This window comes from Paramisgurnus dabryanus, chromosome 15 (genome assembly GCF_030506205.2).
Source record: "Paramisgurnus dabryanus chromosome 15, PD_genome_1.1, whole genome shotgun sequence".
NCBI classification, from domain to species: Eukaryota; Metazoa; Chordata; class Actinopteri; order Cypriniformes; family Cobitidae; genus Paramisgurnus; species Paramisgurnus dabryanus.
The window spans coordinates 24,098,060-24,119,482 of record NC_133351.1 but is presented as its reverse complement, the minus strand read 5'-3'; the positions used below and the strand labels follow the sequence as shown (position 1 = coordinate 24,119,482).

At 39.5% G+C, this 21,423-nt stretch overlaps 1 protein-coding gene across 1 annotated transcript in view; it reads left to right on the top strand.

Moving 5' to 3' along the window:
• The window catches only part of myo10l3 (myosin X, like 3), a 96,272-nt gene that overhangs the window by 30,626 nt on the left and 44,223 nt on the right, over nucleotides 1–21,423 (top strand). The window contains exons 3-12 of the mRNA XM_065249068.2: nucleotides 1,252–1,410; nucleotides 4,103–4,290; nucleotides 4,577–4,711; nucleotides 4,799–4,937; nucleotides 6,083–6,167; nucleotides 6,268–6,374; nucleotides 7,235–7,364; nucleotides 7,698–7,816; nucleotides 19,216–19,362; nucleotides 19,453–19,553. Coding sequence (XP_065105140.1) covers nucleotides 1,252–1,410; nucleotides 4,103–4,290; nucleotides 4,577–4,711; nucleotides 4,799–4,937; nucleotides 6,083–6,167; nucleotides 6,268–6,374; nucleotides 7,235–7,364; nucleotides 7,698–7,816; nucleotides 19,216–19,362; nucleotides 19,453–19,553 — 1,310 coding nt within the window. The remainder of the gene's footprint in view (nucleotides 1–1,251; nucleotides 1,411–4,102; nucleotides 4,291–4,576; nucleotides 4,712–4,798; nucleotides 4,938–6,082; nucleotides 6,168–6,267; nucleotides 6,375–7,234; nucleotides 7,365–7,697; nucleotides 7,817–19,215; nucleotides 19,363–19,452; nucleotides 19,554–21,423) is intronic.

The following is a 21,423-nucleotide window of genomic DNA, read 5'->3' as shown; positions in this document are numbered from 1 at the left end:
TCAAGATATAGAATACATAAAAACAACATCAAGCCAATAATTTACTGTATATATTATATATTGTACTGTGCCCTGGAGACAATTAGGCAATTAGGGTTAATGGCACTTTTCACAAACAGGATATAATTTGGTGTCCCATTACTTGGGACAGGAACATACTGAAACCTTTTTTCAAGTCAAGTCAAGTCAAGTTAGTTATTTTTATGTTTTTAAAGGAATATTTCACCCTTGTGAAATAAAATGCTTGTTGTATGGGTCTCTCAACTTTTGTAAATGTCTGATTACGACACAGTTATTGTCATGTTTTGCTTGTACCCCTGCGTGTTGTTTCAACCTCCAGGCTGTTTGTTTTAATAAAAAAAAGCAGTGGAGTAACCAATATGGGACAACGACACGTAAACAGAAATTTGCGAAAATTTGCGAAAGTATGACGAAAAATAATAAAAAATTTAGGTGACTATAGGTAAGTTTAGCAACGCAAAAGGTCATGTGTTTGAACCCAGGGAATGCACGTAATATTGATTAAAATGGATTCTTTTAATGCACTGTGCTGCTTTGTATAAAAAGCACAAGTGTGCACACTTGGTAAATGCATGGGTTGCTTTAGCATTATTGAATAGTTCACATGAGGTGCTTTACTGTAAACAAGATGTTGTCGGTATTATTGAGCAAATGAATTAAATTCTCATGCTGCCAAAGCATTAAGTAGATTAGAAAGAACCATTTCAAATGCACTGTGTAATAGAGACATCAGCTGTGTGATGCCACTTAATGTAGCGTGTCCAAGAATCTGAGAACAGACCGGTGAGGAAGTTTAGGACAGTGAAAGTGAGATGGATGCTTTGAGGATGTCATGAGGGGTGAGAGAGAGAGAGAGAGAGAGAGAGAGAGAGAGAGAGAGAGAGAGAGAGAGAGAGAGAGAGAGAGAGAGAGAGAGAGAGAGAGAGAGAGAGAGAGAGAGAGAGAGAGAGAGATTAGTTAGACAAGTAAATCAGCTCTGTGTTCACTCTTGATTCAATGTAGCATAAATCACAGCTGTCTTCACACAGTGGCCTCCTGAAGTGGACTGCATACATGTGTCAATCAACTGTTTAATTAGGCAATATTTTACATTTAAGCATTTGGCAGACGTGACTTATACATTTTATCAGTATATGTTTCCCTGGAAATCAAACTCCTGGCCTCCTAACAGGGAGCAGAAATGTATTTTTGTTGTTGACCACTTCATTTGTGTGTTTTTGTGTGTTGAAGGTGATAACTCTGGATCAGAGTGAGGTGAACAGGCTCAAAGTTTCACCCATGCACCCCACCAGCATAAATGGAGTGGAGGATATGTCAACGCTGGCCGAGTTGCATGAGGCCGCCATCATGCACAACCTCTTCCTACGATATCAGAAGGACCTTATTTATGTAAGAGACATTTTTACACACAATACTTTGTTTTTGATCACATTAAAGTAATGAAGGAATTTATTTTTTGTGTTTTCATGGAAATGAAGGGTACAACTGTAAACTTAAAGAAGGCAGACTTTGAACCATTAAGCTGTTATGGTGTTTAATCCATGCTTATTTGTGCTGAATGTTTCTTTGTTTAAAATGTTTTGGATGAGGATTTTTAAGCCAAACATTCACAATAGAAGCAAATATTTCAAGTGTTTTTCCAGTATTACAGCTGATGATTTGAATATTTACATTGTTGAGCAACTTTGGAAATATTTTTCCAAATTCTGTTGAACTCTTTGCTCATTGAATGTGTGTGGCCCTGGCTGTCAGGGGCGTCATGCACCAATTTTTTTTAAGGGGGCAGAGTGTGCACAGTTCACAGAAATTTGTGCATACACAGACATCAAACAAATTATATTATAGAGCTTTCAGTTTTTTCCATGGCACTTACATTTCTAACAATATGAGCGCCCCTGCCTTCATGCAAAAAACTCCAAAATAAAAGTGTTGACTCACTTTCATATCAAATACTATTCAATCGGAATAATGACATGATATTGGTATCATATTTAAAACAGAAACGGCATGTTTTATTTATTTAAGTTTTGTTTAATGACTTGTTTAATTGTGTCATTAATGCATTTTGCACAACAACTGCATTATGAAATTAATGTCATTTTAAATCCATAAAGTATATAAACAACGAAAATGACATAAGCTATAGCAACGTGATTGATTTTAATGTTCAATAATGATTTAAAAAATATGTTTAGATAAAATGGTTGGAGGAATGAATTTTTGCATTACATTTTACCTCATATGTGAGCATGTGTGATCCCGCGCCCACGTGAACTCTGGCGAACTTTGGCGTTGTGCCAAGAAGATAAATCTACAAATTTCTACTAATATAAAGTCAAGACGGTCACATTTTAAACCATACATTTTCTACACAGAGGAGGTTAACTGCACATTACCGTACTGGGGTTTGAAAATGTTGTGAGCGTTTCTTGCTCGTTTTAATTCCTCAGATAGCCAAATGCAGCAGCAACATGAAAGCTCGTGAGCGCGCTCATGATGATGGCGGCTGCTCTGACTGCAGCACCTGCCGTCAGAAAGTAATGTAACATGTTCAAAACACTATCATAATGGCAAAAAATCTCTGAAAAGTGACAAGGATGCAGCACAGAATTAATAATATTGTGCATATTAAACAGATTAAAAGACAAGTTACCGATTGATGGACGCTTGTTTGATTTTCAGGTTGCATGCAAAATCCATTTGGCTCAAAAAAACAAGGGGGCACTTGCCCCCTCAGTTTGAATGGGCATGACGCCTCTGCTGGCTGTGTCCATGAGCAAAACATACTACTTCCATTATTTTTCAATGATATGACTACAATTGTCAGCACTTAAAAAACCTTCATGATATAATCTAAAAAACTTCTTAATAACATCCATTACTGCTTTTCCATTAAAACTCCCATATGATCTAATCAGATACAGCGGTATTTGCACATTTGCATTTTGCCACGTCATCGTAGATTAAAAGTATAAAAATATGAGATGTATCAGTACTGTGCAAAAGTCTTAGGCCACCATCACCAGCTTTGTTGTTTTAGCAAAGTTTTAATGTCCATTCATATTTATTTTTCAATCTATTTTAAAATACACACAGAAAATACAGGAATAAAATTAAAAACAAAACAATTTTCAGAACTAAATGTCTTCTTCAGGCATCAGTCAGTATTTAGTGTGACCTCTCTTGGCATGAAACACATCTTGAGCTTTTTTGAGGAGACTGAAGTCCTGAAGTCATTCGATTAGAATTAGGATTTAATTTTATTTAAGAGATCCTGCAGTTTCCTGCTATTGCCCAAGTGGAAGGGGAGTTTACCCTAAATACCTGACCCTTCACCTTATACTTTTATACAGTTTTTAATACTAAATACACATTTCCTGTAATTTCTGCTTGTATTCTAATAAAGAGACTGAGACATAATTATATATGATCTAACATTGCAAAAACAACAAATCCAATAGTAGCATAGTGGCCTAAGACTTTTGCACAGTATTGTATGGTACAAAATGGATAACACTAAGCCTTTAAGGTATTTATTGGTCAAAATATTTTGGCAATAAGGCAAACCACAGTATATAAGGGAACCTGGGTTTTATTCAAATACAAAAAGGGTATAGGAAAAACAAAAAGATAACAAATAAAATATACATTGACTACAATTTCATCTCATATTAATATGTCGTGTGTTTGCCCCTCCTTAAAGGAGGGAAAATTAATTTAGTATCATGTTGTTGCAAAAATGTATAAATGTATTTGTTCTGATGAACACAAAGGAAGATATTTTGAGGAATGTTTGTAACCATACCAATCAGAGGCCCCATTGACTTTCATAGAATTATTTTTTCCTACTATGGAAGTCAGTGGAGCTTCTGAAATATCTTCATTTGTGTTCATCAGAACAAAGAAATGTATACATACTCCAAATACATGAAACATGCATACAAAATCTTTAAAGCATCTTTAATAAAATATTTGAATAAAGAGCAAAGATTTCAGTTGTTCAAAGTTAGAGATCACATTTAGCATGGCCATCAAATTTGTAGCCCCTACTGTAATCTTTGTTGTTCTTATTGTCTTGCAGACTAACATTGGCTCCATTCTAGCAGCTGTAAATCCTTATAAGCAGATAGCAGGTCTTTATGATCCAGAAGCAGTAGATCTGTACAGCAAACATCACCTGGGTGAGCTGCCGCCACACATCTTTGCTGTAGCCAACGAGTGTTACCGCTGCCTCTGGAAGAGACATGATAGTCAGTGTGTGCTTATCAGGTAACATCCTCTTAACCTGCTGAATCAAATTACGTCAGCTTTTAATGTGGATTCAAGTTGTAATAGAAAATAGTTGTTTTTAGTATATACATTAATATATTATTCATATGAAGCTCACCAGATGGCTGCTAGTGATTTGTGCATTTCAAATACACACAAAAACATATGTGCATGGATATTTAAGTAATCTGCTGTCCCATAATCAGAGTGATGAAGAATGAAGTGAATGAAAAATATGCTTACTTTTGATTTATTTGACATGTGCTTTCTCTGTGTGTGTTGTTAGTGGTGAGAGCGGTGCTGGGAAGACGGAAAGCACCAAACTGCTTCTGAAGTTTCTGTCCGTCATGAGTCAGAACTCCACAGGTTCTCCACTGTCAGAGAGAACCACACGGGTGGAGCAGGCCATCGTACAGAGCAGGTACCACATCACACTGTACTCTATACTCAAGAGGTATCTTTGTATCCTCTTATATTGTAACCCCTTTGTCTTTCTTCTCTGCTCCAGTCCAATAATGGAGGCATTTGGAAATGCAAAAACGGTTTACAACAACAACTCCAGTCGCTTTGGCAAATTCATTCAGCTTCACTTCTCACAGTGTGGAAACATTCAGGGTGGCTGTATCATTGATTACTTACTTGAAAAGGTATTTTTTTGCTCACAATTGCATCTTTATTTTATACATAATAAAGTGTATACATTCTTGTTATGAAGAATGTTATAGCTAAAACATAGAAATTTGATAAAATCATGGCCACTCATGTGCATGTAATACCAAATACCGCCCATTGACTTTTTTCATGCAACCATCTTATTTACTTTATTTATTTCTCTTTTTTTGTGTGTAATTGAGTTCTATATATTGTTTTTCGTGTCCCCGAGCATGACTTTTCAGTGTAATTTTTAGTGCTAGGCAAAGATTAATCGCGATTAATTGCATAAAAAAATAAAGTGATTTTTTTGCATAAGATATGAGTGTGTGATGTGTGTTGTTATTATGTATATACACACATGTGTATATATTTATTTATATTTTTATATATTCTATATTATATTTAAACAAAAAGGGATTTATATAAATAAAAAATGTGTAAATGTATGTGTCTGTGTTAAAATATATTTTTACTCATTACACATATATTATGCAAAAATGACCTTTTATTTTGTATGCAATTACTCTTTGCCCAGCACTTATTTTATGTATTGTTTTTTTTTTACTTTTAAACCATGTTGCTTGGGGTTAGATTTGGGGTTTGGGTTAGGATGTCATGTATTAGTTTATAATTTTTCTTTCAGATTTTTAACTATTGTTTGCTTGGGGTTGGGGTTAGATTTTCCGGTTTCGGTTAGGATGACATTTTATCTATTGGTTTCTCATTTTTCTGCCAGTTTTTTAACTATTGTTCCTTGGGGTTAGATTTGGGGTTGGGTTAGGATGTCTGAAATGTAACGTAAAGTCATTCTAAACCCAACCGATACTCGTAAAAAATAAAATAATTAAGAAACCAATACATAAAATGGCAAGAAAAATAAAGTCATGCTCGGGGACATGAAAAATAAAGGACATAAATCAAATATTTCGTGACTTTACAAAGAAATATCTTGAGATTGGGTTGTTTTGATAATATGACTAAAAACAAATAAGTAAAACACTTATTATTAGCTGTTTATTATTTCAGTTTTAAATAGCAACTATTTTTATAAACTATAAAAATATAAATTTTCTATTTTCTATATGTGGCCCCACTTTTGTGTACAATTCTGTGTGTAAAGTATTAAATTATATTTCAGAATCGAGTTGTCCGGCAGAATCCTGGAGAGAGGAACTATCATATATTTTATGCGTTGTTGTCAGGGGCTCAACTTACTCACAGAGGTAAGATATCTGCTATTATACCATTTTACTCCTAAACTAGCATTGTTGTTTTTCTCAGATCATTATGTTGAACGCTGTATATTATGTTCTTTATCATCAGAAATGTATATGTTGGCTGATTCTCCTGAAGCGTATCATTATCTGAATCAGTCTGGCTGTGTAAAGGACAGAAGTCTGGATGACAAACAACTTTATGCTAGCGTGATGGTGAGTCAACAGAACTTTGCCTCCTGGATTTGGTTTTCTGGGACTTAATTAACATTGATTGCACATATTTATTTTAGAGAGTTTATGAAATAATTTAAAGGGATAGTACACCCCAAAAATGTAATTTTTATTATCATTTACTCATCCTCATGTTCTAACCTGTATGAGTGTCTTTCTTTTCTAAAACACAACCACACATTTGACAGTACCCATTGACTTCCATAGTAGAAAAAACAAGTCAGTGGGTATCGTCAACTGACTGAAAGATATGTGTACCAGTATTAAATACAGTATTTAATACAATATATAATTTTATATTATTATATTATTTTGTGTTAAACAGAATAAAGAACAACACGACGGTGAGTAAATGATGACAAAATCTGTCACTAGAGGGCGCCACATCATCAGTTTTTTTAATGATCTGAAGTTAATTACTTAAATGGTTAAGAAGAAGTTTAAGTTTATACATTTGTTTGTATTTTAATGAATTTAAACTTAAACTTGTTGGTTTGCTTATTATATCTACTAATTATATTGTTGCATTACATTAAGTACAATTTTAATATAGGCTAAAACATTTTCTTGTACTTAATTATTAAACACAATACATGGCAATAATAAACTTTAAAACACACTGCAAAATACATTATATACAAGCATACATACACCATATGAGTAGTGACATGCCTCTGGGGTTTATGCATGCATGTGCTCTTAAAATGGGACGCGTTGGTGATGCAGGTTTTATTCTTTGTTGCTACGTGTCCTGATCTCCTCTCCCTAATAATCTCATCAAACCAAAATAAAAGACAAACTATTCAAACTTCTATTTCATCATGCTTTTGTAATGACTACAGGAAGCTTTGAAGGTGATGGAGTTCACTGAGGAAGAGATACGAGACGTCTTTAAGCTCCTCTCTGGGGTCTTACAGATCGGCAACATTGAGTTCATGACTGCGGGAGGTGCTCAGATCACCACCAAAGGAGGTTTGAGACATTTCTTTAATAATAGTTGTCTTATCCCCTGAATACTGCCTCCTACACGTTGTAGCCTGTCAAATGAATTTTACATTTTAATAGGAGGATGATAACTCAGTAAAATGTCTTACTGTTGATGATTCAAGAGCTGTGTCAGATCCAGATTTTGCTTTATGTTATATCATAAGTGTTACGCAAGGCCTTTTGAGTAGATACTGTATTCTAGTATTCTTTATCAAAGGTTGATTTTATTTTGTAGATTTTTTAGTAGAACATAGGTACTACACTTCATACAGTTGTTGACCTGAAGACTTATGCAGTGTGTGTGTATGTGAATGACAGTGGTCAATGTGGTCAGTGATCTGCTGGGACTGGACTCCTTTCAGCTGTCTGAGGTTCTGACTCAACGCTCCATGATTCTAAGAGGAGAAGAAATCTGCTCACCACTCACTGTAGAACAGGTAAACTGTCTGTCTGTCTGTCTTTATGTCTGGCTCTCTGTATGTCTCATGTGTATGGGTCTCTGTGTATTTGTCTGTCTGTTTTTCTGTTTGTCTGTCTTTGTGTGTGTGTTTCTGTATGTCTATCTGTCTGTCTGTCGGTGTGTGTAGATGTGTGTGTTTCTGTCTGTGTAGCTCTGTCTGTCTATCTGTCTGTCTGTATGGCTTTGTGTGTCTGTCTTTGTGCATTTCTGTCTATCTGTGTCTTTGTTTGTCTGTCTTTTTGTGTGTCTGGCCGTCAATCTGTCTGTCTGTTTCTCTGTGTGTCTGTCTTTTTGTGTGTCTGGGCGTCAATCTGTCTGTCTGTTTCTCTGCTTGTCTGTCTTTGTGGCTCTGCCTGTCTGTCTCTGTGTCTGTCTGTGTCTTTTTGTCTGTCTGTCCGTCAGTCTGTCTGTCTGTTTCTCTGTGTGTCTGTCTGACTTTGTGGCTCTACCTGTCTGTCTGTGTGCCTGTCTGTCTGTGTCTTTTTGTGTGTCTGGCTGCCAGTCTGGCTGTCTGTGTGTCTGTCTATCCTTGTGGCTCTGCCTGTCTGCATGTCTATCTGTCGGTCTGTCTGTCTGTCTGTCTGTCTGTCTGTCTGTGTCTTTTTGTGTGTCTGGCCCTCAGTCTGGCTGTTTGTTTCTCTGTGTGTCTGTCTATTTTGTGGCCCTGCCTGCCTGCCTGTCTGTCTGTCTGTGTCTTTTGTGTGTTTCTGTCTTTCTGTCTGTCTGTGTGGCTATTTGTTGCTGGCCATCAGTCTGTATGTCTCTCTTTGTGTTTGTATGTCTTTCTGTGTAGATGTGTGTTTGTCTGTGTGTCAGTCTGTCTGTCTGTCTCTCTCTCTCTCTCTCTGTATGTTTGTCTTAGTGGCTCTGTCGGTCTGTCTGTCGTCTGTGTTGCTTTGTGTGTTTGTCGGTGTGTGTTTCTTTCTGTCTATCTGTCTGTGTCTGTGTGTCTGGCCATCAGTCTGGCTGTCTGTTTCTCTGTGTCTGTCTGTCTTTGTGGCACTGCCTGTCTGTCTGCCTGTCTGTCTTTTTGTGTGTCAGGCCGTCAGTCTAGCTCTCTGTTTCTCTGTGTGTTTGTCTGTCTTTGTGGCTCTGTCTGTCGTCTGTGTTGCATTGTGTATCTGTCGGTGTGTCTTTCTTTCTGTCTGTCTATCTGTCTCTGTCTGTGTGTCTGGCTGTCAGTCTGACTGTCTGTTTTTCTGTGTCTGTCTATCTTTGTGGCACTGCCTGTCTGTCTGTCTTTTTGTGTGTCTGGCCGTCAGTCTGGCTGTCTGTTTCTCTGTGTCTGTCTGTCTTTGTGGCGCTGCCTGTCTGTCTGCCTGTCTGTCTTTTTGTGTGTCTGGCGTCAGTCTGGCTGTCTGTTTCTCTGTGTGTTTGTCTGTCTTTGTGGCTCTGTTTGTCTGTCGTCTGTGTTTCTTTCTGTCCGTCTATTTGTCTGTGTCTGTGTGTCTGGCCATCAGTTTGACTGTCTGTTTCTCTGTGTCTGTCTGTCTTTGTGGCACTGCCTGTCTGTCTGCCTGTCTGTCTTTTTGTGTGTCTGGCCGTCAGTCTGGCTGTCTGTTTCTCTGTGTGTTTGTCTGTCTTTGTGGCTCTGTCTGTCTGTGTTGCTTTGTGTGTCTGTCTGTCATCTGTGTTTCTTTCTGTCTGTCTTTCTGTCTGTGTCTGTGTGTCTGGCCGTCATTCTGACTGTCTATTTCTCTGTGTCTGTCTGTCTTTGTGGCACTGCCTGTCTGTCTGCCTGTCTGTCTTTTTGTGTGTCAGGCCGTCAGTCTAGCTCTCTGTTTCTTTGTGTCTTGTCTGTCTTTGTGGCACTGCCTGTCTGTCTGCCTGTCTTTTTGTGTGTCTGGCCGTCAGTCTGGCTGTCTGTTTCTCTGTGTGTTTGTCTGTCTTTGTGGCTCTGTCTGTCTGTGTCTGTGTTGCTTTGTGTGTCTGTCTGTCATCTGTGTTTCTTTCTGTCTGTCTTTCTGTCTGTGTCTGTGTGTCTGGCCGTCATTCTGACTGTCTATTTCTCTGTGTCTGTCTGTCTTTGTGGCACTGCCTGTCTGTATTTTTGTGTGTCTGGCCGTCAGTCTGGCTGTCTGTTTCTCTGTGTCTGTCTGTCTTTGTGGCACTGCCTGTCTGTCTGCCTGTCTGTCTTTTTGTGTGTCAGGCCGTCAGTCTAGCTCTCTGTTTCTCTGTGTCTTGTCTGTCTTTGTGGCACTGCCTGTCTGTCTTCCTGTCTGTCTTTTTGTGTGTCTGGCCGTCAGTCTGGCTGTCTGTTTCTCTGTGTGTTTGTCTGTCTTTGTGGCTCTGTCTGTCTGTGTTGCTTTGTGTGTCTGTCTGTCATCTGTGTTTCTTTCTGTCTGTCTTTCTGTCTGTGTCTGTGTGTCTGGCCGTCATTCTGACTGTCTATTTCTCTGTGTCTGTCTGTCTTTGTGGCACTGCCTGTCTGTCTGCCTGTCTGTCTTTTTGTGTGTCAGGCCGTCAGTCTAGCTCTCTGTTTCTTTGTGTCTTGTCTGTCTTTGTGGCACTGCCTGTCTGTCTGCCTGTCTTTTTGTGTGTCTGGCCGTCAGTCTGGCTGTCTGTTTCTCTGTGTGTTTGTCTGTCTTTGTGGCTCTGTCTGTCTGTGTCTGTGTTGCTTTGTGTGTCTGTCTGTCATCTGTGTTTCTTTCTGTCTGTCTTTCTGTCTGTGTCTGTGTGTCTGGCTGTCATTCTGACTGTCTATTTCTCTGTGTCTGTCTGTCTTTGTGGCACTGCCTGTCTGTCTTTTTGTGTGTTTGGCCGTCAGTCTGGCTGTCTGTTTCTCTGTGTCTGTCCGTCTTTGTGGCACTGCCTGTCTGTCTGCCTGTCTTTTTGTGTGTCTGGCCGTCAGTCTGGCTGTCTGTTTCTCTGTGTGTTTGTCTGTCTTTGTGGCTCTGTCTGTCTGTGTCTGTGTTGCTTTGTGTGTCTGTCTGTCATCTGTGTTTCTTTCTGTCTGTCTTTCTGTCTGTGTCTGTGTGTCTGGCCGTCATTCTGACTGTCTATTTCTCTGTGTCTGTCTGTCTTTGTGGCACTGCCTGTCTGTCTTTTTGTGTGTCTGTTCGTCAGTCTGGCTGTCTGTTTCTCTGTGTGTGTGTCTGTCTTTGTGGCTCTGTCTGTCTGTCGTCTGTGTTGCTTTGTCTGTCTGTCGGTGTGTGTTTCTTTCTGTCTGTCTATCTGTCGGTGTCTGTGTGTCTGGCTGTCAGTCTGGCTGTCTGTTTCTCTGTGTCTGTCTGTCTTTGTGGCACTGGCCGTCTTTTTGTGTGTCTGGCCGTCAGTCTGGCTGTTTGTTTCTCTGTGTGTTTGTCTGTCTTTGTGGCTCTGCCTGTCTGTCTGTGTGGCTATGTGTGTCTGGCTATCAGTCTGTCTGTATGTCTACTGTATTTGTAGCTTTGTCTGTCTGTGTGTATGTCTGTGTTTGTGTTTCTATTTGTGTTTCAGTCAGTCAGTCTGTCTGTGTCTGTCTGTCTGTCTGTCTGTTTCTCTGTATGCCTGTCTGTGTGTCGGTCTTTATGGCTGTGTCTTTCTGTCTGTGTGTGGATCTGTGCTTGTGTGTGCATTTCTGTCTCAGTCTCTGTCTGTCTGTCTCTCTGTCTCTCTGTCTCTCTCTCTGTCTGTCTGTCTGTCTATCTATCTATCTTGTCTGTCTTTTAATATTTTCAGTTTTTCTGTCTGTCTGTGTAATGTGCTTTATTACATGTGAGGCATAGGTTATTACAGTGGTTTCAGAAAGTCTTGGTGGTTTATGTAGTATCATGTACTGGCATGTCTCTGCTGTGCCCTCAGTACGTCCAGGGCTTGGCTGGTTCGTCTCCATGCATCCCAAGCCTCACAGCACTAACAATATCAGACTGACATTAAAAACACACACTTACATCCACATGTCTCAGAAAACTTCTTTGCGTGACTCGGTACCATTTCCTGTGTTTTGTCCCCTCAGATTCCTACTATAATAACTCAATGATAAAGATCTCATGGGAAAAAACACAATGGAGACAGCGGTTACCAGCCGCCTAATGGTGGCAGTCTATCACACAAATATGCACATTAACCACAAGACCAAATCACAGTAGCACTACCATTTTTTTTAAAACTAATTCCTAAAGAATTCCTCTCATCCTAAATGCAAGTTCATGGTCAAGTGAATAAAAATCAAAGGCTTGTTTATTTCTCTGATCTTGAACTGGGAGAGACGGGGAGAGAGAAACAGTAAGGGTGTGCCTAAAAAAACATAGCCCTCAACCCACATTATGTATAAATCTTGTTCAACCCACATAAATCTTGACCAGTGTATATAAAACATGCTCAAGACAGGCAGAGCAGAAACACACAATCAGTCTTTTCATGAACAAACACAATGGCCACTGGACTCTGTCAGTAGTCATAAAACAGGGCCATGTCTTAATGTGGGCCCCTTATCTTTCTTTCTTTTTACCCATAATGCTTTAGCACAGTGGTCAGGACCTCAACAGCCGCCATTGGCTATATCCTGCACAAACAGCCATTCTTTCAGGTCTTATAGAGCCAATGCGCGGAAAGTGTCTTTGACTAATAACATAGGTGAAGAGTTTGGCATTATTATAAATCACAGAGGCTAAATTATAGGTATTAGCTTTCTAATCCTCTGCAAATCAGTAATAGTGAATCAGGTTTACTCCCGGGTTTATATATTGAAATGTTTAATAAGGGCTAAAACCTCAGAAGCAGATATTCTTCAAAAACATTTCCTCTTTTCATCAGATGCAAGGCTCAAAACGTCTCCCTGTAAGAATGTAAGAATTAAAGGTGCAATGTGGGAATTTTAGAAGGATCTCTTGACAGAAATGCAATATAATATACAGTCTTGTTCAAAATAATAGCAGTACAATGTGACTAACCAGAATAATCAAGGTTTTTAGTATATTTTTTATTGCTACGTGGCAAACAAGTTACCAGTAGGTTCAGTAGATTCTCAGAAAACAAACAAGACCCAGCATTCATGATATGCACGCTCTTAAGGCTGTGCAATTGGGGTATTAGTTGAATTAGTTGAAAGGGCTGTGTTCAAAAAAATAGCAGTGTGGCATTCAATAACTGAGGTCATCAATTTTGTGAAGAAACAGGTGTGAATCAGGTGGCCCCTATTTAAGGATGAAGCCAACACTTGTTGAACATGCATTTGAAAGCTGAGGAAAATGGGTCGTTCAAGACATTGTTCAGAAGAACAGCGTACTTTGATTAAAAAGTTGATTGGAGAGGGGAAAACCTATAAAGAGGTGCAAAAAATGATAGGCTGTTCAGCTAAAATGATCTCCAATGCCTTAAAATGGAGAGCAAAACCAGAGAGACGTGGAAGAAAACGGAAGACAACCATCAAAATGGATAGAAGAATAACCAGAATGGCAAAGGCTCAGCCAATGATCACCTCCAGGATGATCAAAGACAGTCTGGAGTTACCTGTAAGTACTGTGACAGTTAGAAGACGTCTGTGTGAAGCTAATCTATTTTCAAGAATCCCCCGCAAAACGCCATGTGCAGAAGAGGTTACAATTTGCCAAAGAACACATCAACTGGCCTAAAGAGAAATGGAGGAACATTTTGTGGACTGATGAGAGTAAAATTGTGCTTTTTGGGTCCAAGGGCCACAGGCAGTTTGTGAGATGACCCCCAAACTCTGAATTCAAGCCACAGTACACAGTGAAGCATGGAGGTGCAAGCATCATGATATGGGCATGTTTCTCCTACTATGGTGTTAGGCCCATTTATCGCATACCAGGGATCATGGATCAGTTTGCATATGTTAAAATACTTGAAGAGGTCATGTTGCCCTATGCTGAAGAGGACATGCCCTTGAAATGGTTGTTTCAACAAGACAATGACCCAAAACACACTAGTAAACGGGCAAAGTCTTGGTTCCAAACCAACAAAATTAATGTTATGGAGTGGCCAGCCCAATCTCCAGACCTTAATCCAATTGAGAACTTGTGGGGTGATATAAAAAATGCTGTTTCTGAAGCAAAACCAAGAAATGTGAATGAATTGTGGAATGTTGTTAAAGAATCATGGAGTGGAATAACAGCTGAGAGGTGCCACAAGTTGGTTGACTCCATGCCACACAGATGTCAAGCAGTTTTAAAAAACTGTGGTCATACAACTAAATATTAGTTTAGTGATTCACAGGATTGCTAAATCCCAGAAAAAAAAATGTTTGTACAAAATAGTTTTGAGTTTGTACAGTCAAAGGTAGACACTGCTATTTTTTTGAACACACCCCTTTCAACTAATTGCCCAATTGCACAGCCTTAAGAGCGTGCATATCATGAATGCTGGGTCTTGTTTGTTTTCTGAGAATCTACTGAACCTACTGGTAACTTGTTTGCCACGTAGCAATAAAAATATACTAAAAACCTTGATTATTCTGGTTAGTCACATTGTACTGCTATTATTTTGAACAAGACTGTACATAACTGTATTATCAGTGGTATATAAAAACCCTACACTGTAAAAAACAACCTATAGAATTTACTCAAAAAAATTGTTGTAACAATTTGCACTCACTTTGTTTGAGTAAATTATATCCTATATATTTGATTAAAAAGTACCTAAATTTAATTACTATGATAAAGTAAAAAAAATTAGGTAAGGTCTACCTATTTTTTCATAACTAATTACTTATAAAAAAATGAATAACATTAACCCTATTGGTATTAAGGCACAGATCTATTAAATTATTATTAATAATGATAAGCCATTAAGAAACATTACATATTACTTATTCAGAGAGGGTTGAATAAGAAAATAGTCATGCACAAGATTGCATAAATTGCTTGCTTTATTGACCAAATAACATTCTGTAAACATTTAAAACTAATTATTGGACGTATAATAACCCCAATACATTTCAAGTGAAATACAACATATCATAGTTTTACATAAAGCTTCTTGAAAATATTATTTCATAAAACAAAATAAACCAAGGCTTCATGAGATGTTAAAAAACCATTAAAAGCAAGATTCCTAAATACTGTTCTTCACGTTATCATTAGAAAATTAAAGAAGACAATAATATGAGAGGAAAAACTGATCTCATTTACCTCAGTAGACTAGCATGCTATATCGATACAAACAAACATTTCAACTTCATTTAAAACTTATTAAGTGCAAAAATACAACTTCATATTATGCTATAACTCACAGTACATGTGCATAAAACATTGAACACTAACAAGAAGTACTTACATTCAATTTTAAGTGATTCAACTTCATATACAAGTCTCATATATAACATATGAACTCCGAAATACTTTTTTGAACAGACATTAAAAAGCGAAAGGCAACGTTAAGTATATATCCGTAAATGATAATAATAATAATAATAATAATAATAAAATGGCTTCATAAATGGATCCCTTCTAAAACAAAACTCAATATATTAACAGATAAATGCAAGAAAACTTTTACAGTAATTATCTAGCATCGACAGCTTTACCGTTGTTTGTTTGTCTGCTCGACGCCCTCCCGTCTGTATCGTACATCAACCGTCCGCTGCTCTCTCTCGTCACGTGGCTTGCTCAAGTTCAACCACTCATTGTCATGATCCTGTCTTCAGGTCACAGTTTTCTAGTCATAGTGACAGGATCATGGCAGCCCAATGTTTTGTGTGAGAGCACTGGCTTTGTTTTTCCTAGCCATGTGCTTTCTGTCTCGTCTCCTGACCCCGCCCCCTTGTTTCCTCGTTTATCATCCCATTATTGTTTGATTCATGTCACCTGTTCCCCTCTTGATTTGCTACCTTATTTAATGCCCTTGTGTTTGCTGTCCTGTGCTCGATCGTCTGTTTATGTGGAGTTAATATTTCTCCTGTTACATAGTCTAGTCAAGTGTTAAGTCAAGTCTTGTTCATTGTAGAGATTATTTTACGTTTATTGTCTTGTTCTCTGTTGGTTTTCAGTCCAGTCAAGTTTATTATCTAGTTTAGTGTTTACAGTAGTCTGTCATTAGTCATATCTTGTTTTTGCCCCCTCGTGGGTTTTGTTTTCAGTTTCATTTAATAAAGTGTTCATTGTTCCCCCATTCTGTCTGCGCTTGGGTTCTGTCTCCTGGCATCCCTGACAGAACGATCGAGCCATTTAGAACCCAGCAGACAGTCCCATCATGTGGCGTGCCCAGGACCCTGAATGGTGGGATTCCATTACCTCCCAGACCCTCGCAGGCAGCAGCCCGTTTCCACCCCAGGGGAGACTGTCCCTCCATGACTACGCCTTGGCTGTCGAGAGGAGCAAGGGGAATTATCCGGACCCCTTGGCTAGCGAATATCTAGTGGCCGGCCTCAACCACCCTCCACCGATTGTGGAGCGGGAAAATCTGGTTTCCCTGCCCTTTTGGGAGATGGTGGAATGCCTTGCGCAACGGTCCTGGGATGAGAAGGCGTCCCTCCAGTCCAAGTCCAGTCCTTTGCCTTCTATTCCTGAGGGAGTCGTCGTTGGGGTTATGACGCAGGAGGTCCCGGCGCTCTCACTCTCAGCCCCTGAAGACTCGGCTCGACTCGTAAGCCTGCGGGGGAAGCGTGAGCGCAGGATATCGTGGGAGTCTGTATCTGAGGGGTCCTCCTCGGAGCCTGCCACGCCCGTCACAGCACCTCTCTGTTCTCCCCCACTCTCTGCTCCCCGCCCGAAGAAGAAGAAGAGGAGGAGGAAGGGGATTTCCAGTCCTCAACCTCAGTCTCTGCCGGGTCTCATGGCACACCCCCAGCCTGCCTCTGTCTTTGTATCCCACTCAGAGCCAGCGCAGCCGGAGCCAGCGCAGCCGGAGCCAGCGCAGCCGGAGCCAGCGCAGCCGGAGCCAGCGCAGCCGGAGCCAGCGCAGCCACAGCCGCTTGCACAGTCATTACAGCCGGAGTCGGCGCTGGTGCAGCCGGAACCTGCGCATTCGCAGCCAGCGTCTGCACAGTCACAGATAGCGTCTGCACAGTCACAGCTGGCACAACCAACGCAGTCTGTGCCGCCAGCACGGTCTCCTGAGCCCCCAGCACTGCCACAGCCGCCTGCGCTACCAGCGCAGCCACTGCACCCTGATCACCTCCGTGACCCAGTCTTGTCTGTTTCGTTCCCTGTTACTCCTCCTCCTCTCCTGCCTACTCCTTCAGCCCCTCGTGTACCCACTGCTAGGTCTGTTCCTCCAGAACCCCCCGTAAGACCTGCCCGGACCCCCCGCTCTAAACCCAGTCCCTCCCAGTCTGGACCACCCCTGATGAACTTTCTCGTTCCCCCACCTCCCCTCCCTTTAATGATGTTTTTGTTATTTCATCCCAACCCTGTCATTGTTAGTTGTTGTTTGCCGTTGTGTTTGTGCATTATGTTTTATTGGTTTTTCTCTGTTTCCCAGTATGTCCTGTCTCGTGTCTAGTGTGTTCCCTTGTGGGACGCCAGGTGGCGTCCCTTAAGGGGAGGGTCCTGTCATGATCCTGTCTTCAGGTCACAGTTTTCTAGTCATAGTGACAGGATCATGGCAGCCCAATGTTTTGTGTGAGAGCACTGGCTTTGTTTTTCCTAGCCATGTGCTTTCTGTCTCGTCTCCTGACCCCGCCCCCTTGTTTCCTCGTTTATCATCCCATTATTGTTTGATTCATGTCACCTGTTCCCCTCTTGATTTGCTACCTTATTTAATGCCCTTGTGTTTGCTGTCCTGTGCTCGATCGTCTGTTTATGTGGAGTTAATATTTCTCCTGTTACATAGTCTAGTCAAGTGTTAAGTCAAGTCTTGTTCATTGTAGAGATTATTTTACGTTTATTGTCTTGTTCTCTGTTGGTTTTCAGTCCAGTCAAGTTTATTATCTAGTTTAGTGTTTACAGTAGTCTGTCATTAGTCATATCTTGTTTTTGCCCCCTCGTGGGTTTTGTTTTCAGTTTCATTTAATAAAGTGTTCATTGTTCCCCCATTCTGTCTGCGCTTGGGTTCTGTCTCCTGGCATCCCTGACACTCATATTGAGCAGCTCCGCTGTTCACGAGATTCAGACATGTAAATAATAATAATGGAAGTTAAAATTTTAATCATAAATATGGATATTTATTCGTATTCGCAGGTGCAAGAACTGGGCGATGTTTCATTCAAAGCTAACCTGACTGACATATTCTAACCTATCAATCTGTCAACAACAGAGAAGCACGCAAATGACTAAACTTCTGGTAGATTTTACAGTTAACCAACTTAACATTTCCATTCATGATGATATCAACAAGTTAAATAAAAACTTACCTGTCAACAAACCGCAGTTCTCCCGCCGATATGATATGAAAAAATGGTGACTCGAGTCCCGCCTGGATGTTGATTCATGCGCACTTTGCGGTGCTGCTAAGGCCAATATTTTGGGGTATATGTTACTTATTTTTTTAGTATTGCAGTTATTACTGTTAAAAATTGGATAGTGAAGGTAGAATATACCCATTATTTTTTATTTTACTTGCTAGCTTATATACTTAATTAAATTATAACTAATTTTCATGGGTTAAATTTAACACCCTCCAGAGTAATTTTTTACAGTGTACATAATGTTGCCTGCTGCAGCCATGGTTGTTTTTTAGCGTGATGCTAATGGTCTAATCAGATTCAATGGATTATGCTAAGCTATGCTAAAAGTGGTCCCGCCAGACCTGGAGATCGACTGAATGGATTCCAAAACATAAAAAATCAAATGTTTACTAGGGGAGCTGGAAAATTAGGATTTTTTTAGTTATTTATTTACAAAATATTATTGATTAAATTAAAAGAGAATTCTCTAAATAAGAATTCTGTGCTACAGATCAATTTAAGCTCACGTTGATTTAAAATGTTTATTGGTTTTGTGCTGAGTTAACAGTTTGTGAGCTTAACAATTCGATGGGTTTCCACCCATAGCCTATAGACATACCGTGGTCCCTGCATGTGTACGATGGTGTATATGCACACTATTACACTTTAAAATGTGTCATGTTTTTGAATTACACTTAGGAAATTATCAAACCGAGTGCTTGATCCTTTCTCAGAAATAGATATTTCTTGTGGATTTAGGAAGTCAGTTCATGCATCAAGAGTTACCATAAGCTTGTGGTTATGTTCCACTGACAACCACAGGATTTCTTGTCAAAGGGTATTTGGGGCCATTGTATCTTACACAATCTCATCTATAAATCAGAAATGGTTTCCAAACACAACTTTGCACAATGTGGTTTAAGGACAAGCACAATTACAGAGCATAAATATGAACTTTATATTTTTATAATATGTAAGCAGACATGTTACTATGTTGTTATTATTATCTCTAGAGACAGTGGTTGTTCATGTGGTTTTAAATTGTACTCTTAAAGGCTTATTACATGTATAATATTTCTGTAATAATATTTCTCCCTCCTTTCTCTCCAAAGGCGATCGATTCCCGGGACTCCGTGGCCATGGCATTGTATTCCCAATGCTTTTCTTGGATCATCACCAGAATCAACCAGAAAATCAAAGGAAAAGACAACTTCAAGTCCATTGGCATTTTAGACATCTTTGGCTTTGAGAACTTTGAGGTGAGGGTTTTAGTTACAGGGTATGCAAAGGAGAAACGTTTCAGAAAGATTGCCTGTCAACTACATGTTATCACAATTTTTCCCCTCCAGGTAAACCGGTTTGAGCAGTTTAACATTAACTATGCCAACGAGAAGCTCCAGGAGTACTTCAACAAGCACATCTTCTCACTGGAGCAACTTGAATATAACAGGTGACTCTTAGTGCCAGCGCAATACATTTATCAGTGCTTATGCTTTAGGAATCAGTCTTTGATAATCCTACACTCTCCTCCAAGGTTTCATTATAACAGATGGATGAAAACAAAAGGCTTATGGATGATTGAAGAACAAAAACATACTGTGTAGACTTGAATGTTTGGCCGATGCATTGCAAGTGCATTGTCATGTGGCTGTATGTTATTCAGCTACTGCCAACCTTAGTAAATATATGTACCCAAAATATTGATTTGATATATGTTATTGGCTTATTTTAAGAAATGGGAAACCTTCCGTGAGGAAAAAACATTTCCTAGCGGCTTAAAGCCAAGATGCATTCAAACAAGTTTAAAGTTCAGCCTTAGATACTTTTGGTTTAATAAAATCTCATATATGTTATGAATTGTGCATATGTATATTTCATTTATATGAAAGTATTAAACTATCCATCAAGATAACAAGCAGCACCCAGTTGAGGCTGTGTTATTAGTTTCTGGTGGAATGAAAAACCTTGGAATGTCGCCACTGACCAATCAGAATCAAGCATTCCAGAATGCCATGTAATATCTAAGTATTATTACTCAAACGGGATTCTCTTCAAACTGTTGCGCTGCCATGACAGTACACGACTTTTAAAAAAAGCTTTTGGCGCCCCCTGTGGCAATACTGAGAATGCAACGCATGCATCACATTATGAATTGCATTTGGTTGATGCATGTAGATAGATGCATTTGTGTTCAGGTTTTTGCATAGTGGAGGTTTTTGGCTTAAAGGGACAATCCACTTTTTTTTGAAAAATGCTCATTTTCCAGCTCCCTTAGAGTTAAACATTTGAATTTGAATGTTTTGGAATCCATTCAGTGATCTCCGGGGTCCGCGGTACCACTTTTAGCATAGCTTAGCATAATCCATTGAATCTGATTAGACCATTAGCATTGCGCTAAAAATAACCAAAGAGTTTCAAAATTTTTCCCATTTAAAACTTGACTCTTCTGTAGTTACATTGTGTACTAAGATCGACAGAAAATTCAAAGTTGCGATTTTCTAGGCAGATATGGCTAGGAACTATACTCTCATTCTGGCATAATAACCAAGGACTTTGCTGCCGTAACATGGCTGCAGGAGGCGTAATGATATTGTGCAGTGCCCGAAAATAGTCCCCTGCTATTGAAAGTTACCAAAGGGACTATTTTCAGGCGCTGCGTAATATTATTGTGCCTCCTGCAGCCATGTTATGGCAGCAGAATCCTTGATTATTACACCAGAATGAGAGTATAGTTCCTAGCCATATCTGCCTAGAAAATCGCAACTTTTAATTTTCCGTCGGTCTTAGTACACGATGTAACTACAGAAGAGTCAAGTTTTAAATTGAAAAAATATAGAAACTCTTTGGTTATTTTTAGCGCGATACTAATGATCTAATCAGATTTAATGGATTGTGCTAAACTATGCTAAAAGTGGTAGCGCCAGACCCGGAGATCAGCTAAATGGATTCCAAAATGGTAAAAATCAAATGTTTAACTCTAGGGGAGCTGGAAAATGAGCATATTTTCAAAAAAGTGGAGTGTCCTTTTAAAAGTTACATCATCAACAGCACCTAAAATAACTGCGTGTAACCCAAAGCATCAGGCAGGCTGTTCTGTAGACACTTAGCTTCACGCTATCAGGTGTCACTAGAGCTCAGGTAATATAGAGAAGTGAGACAGCATTTATACTGGGTGGAGATGTAACATGTACCAGACGTGTAAATGATCAGGAGGTCTGCCTGTTCCCCATACAGGACATTGAACTATCCACAGCTCACGTTTTAGGGCTGAGTGATTGAGAGATAGCAGGGCGGGGCGGGGGCTTCTCTGCCTGTTCTTG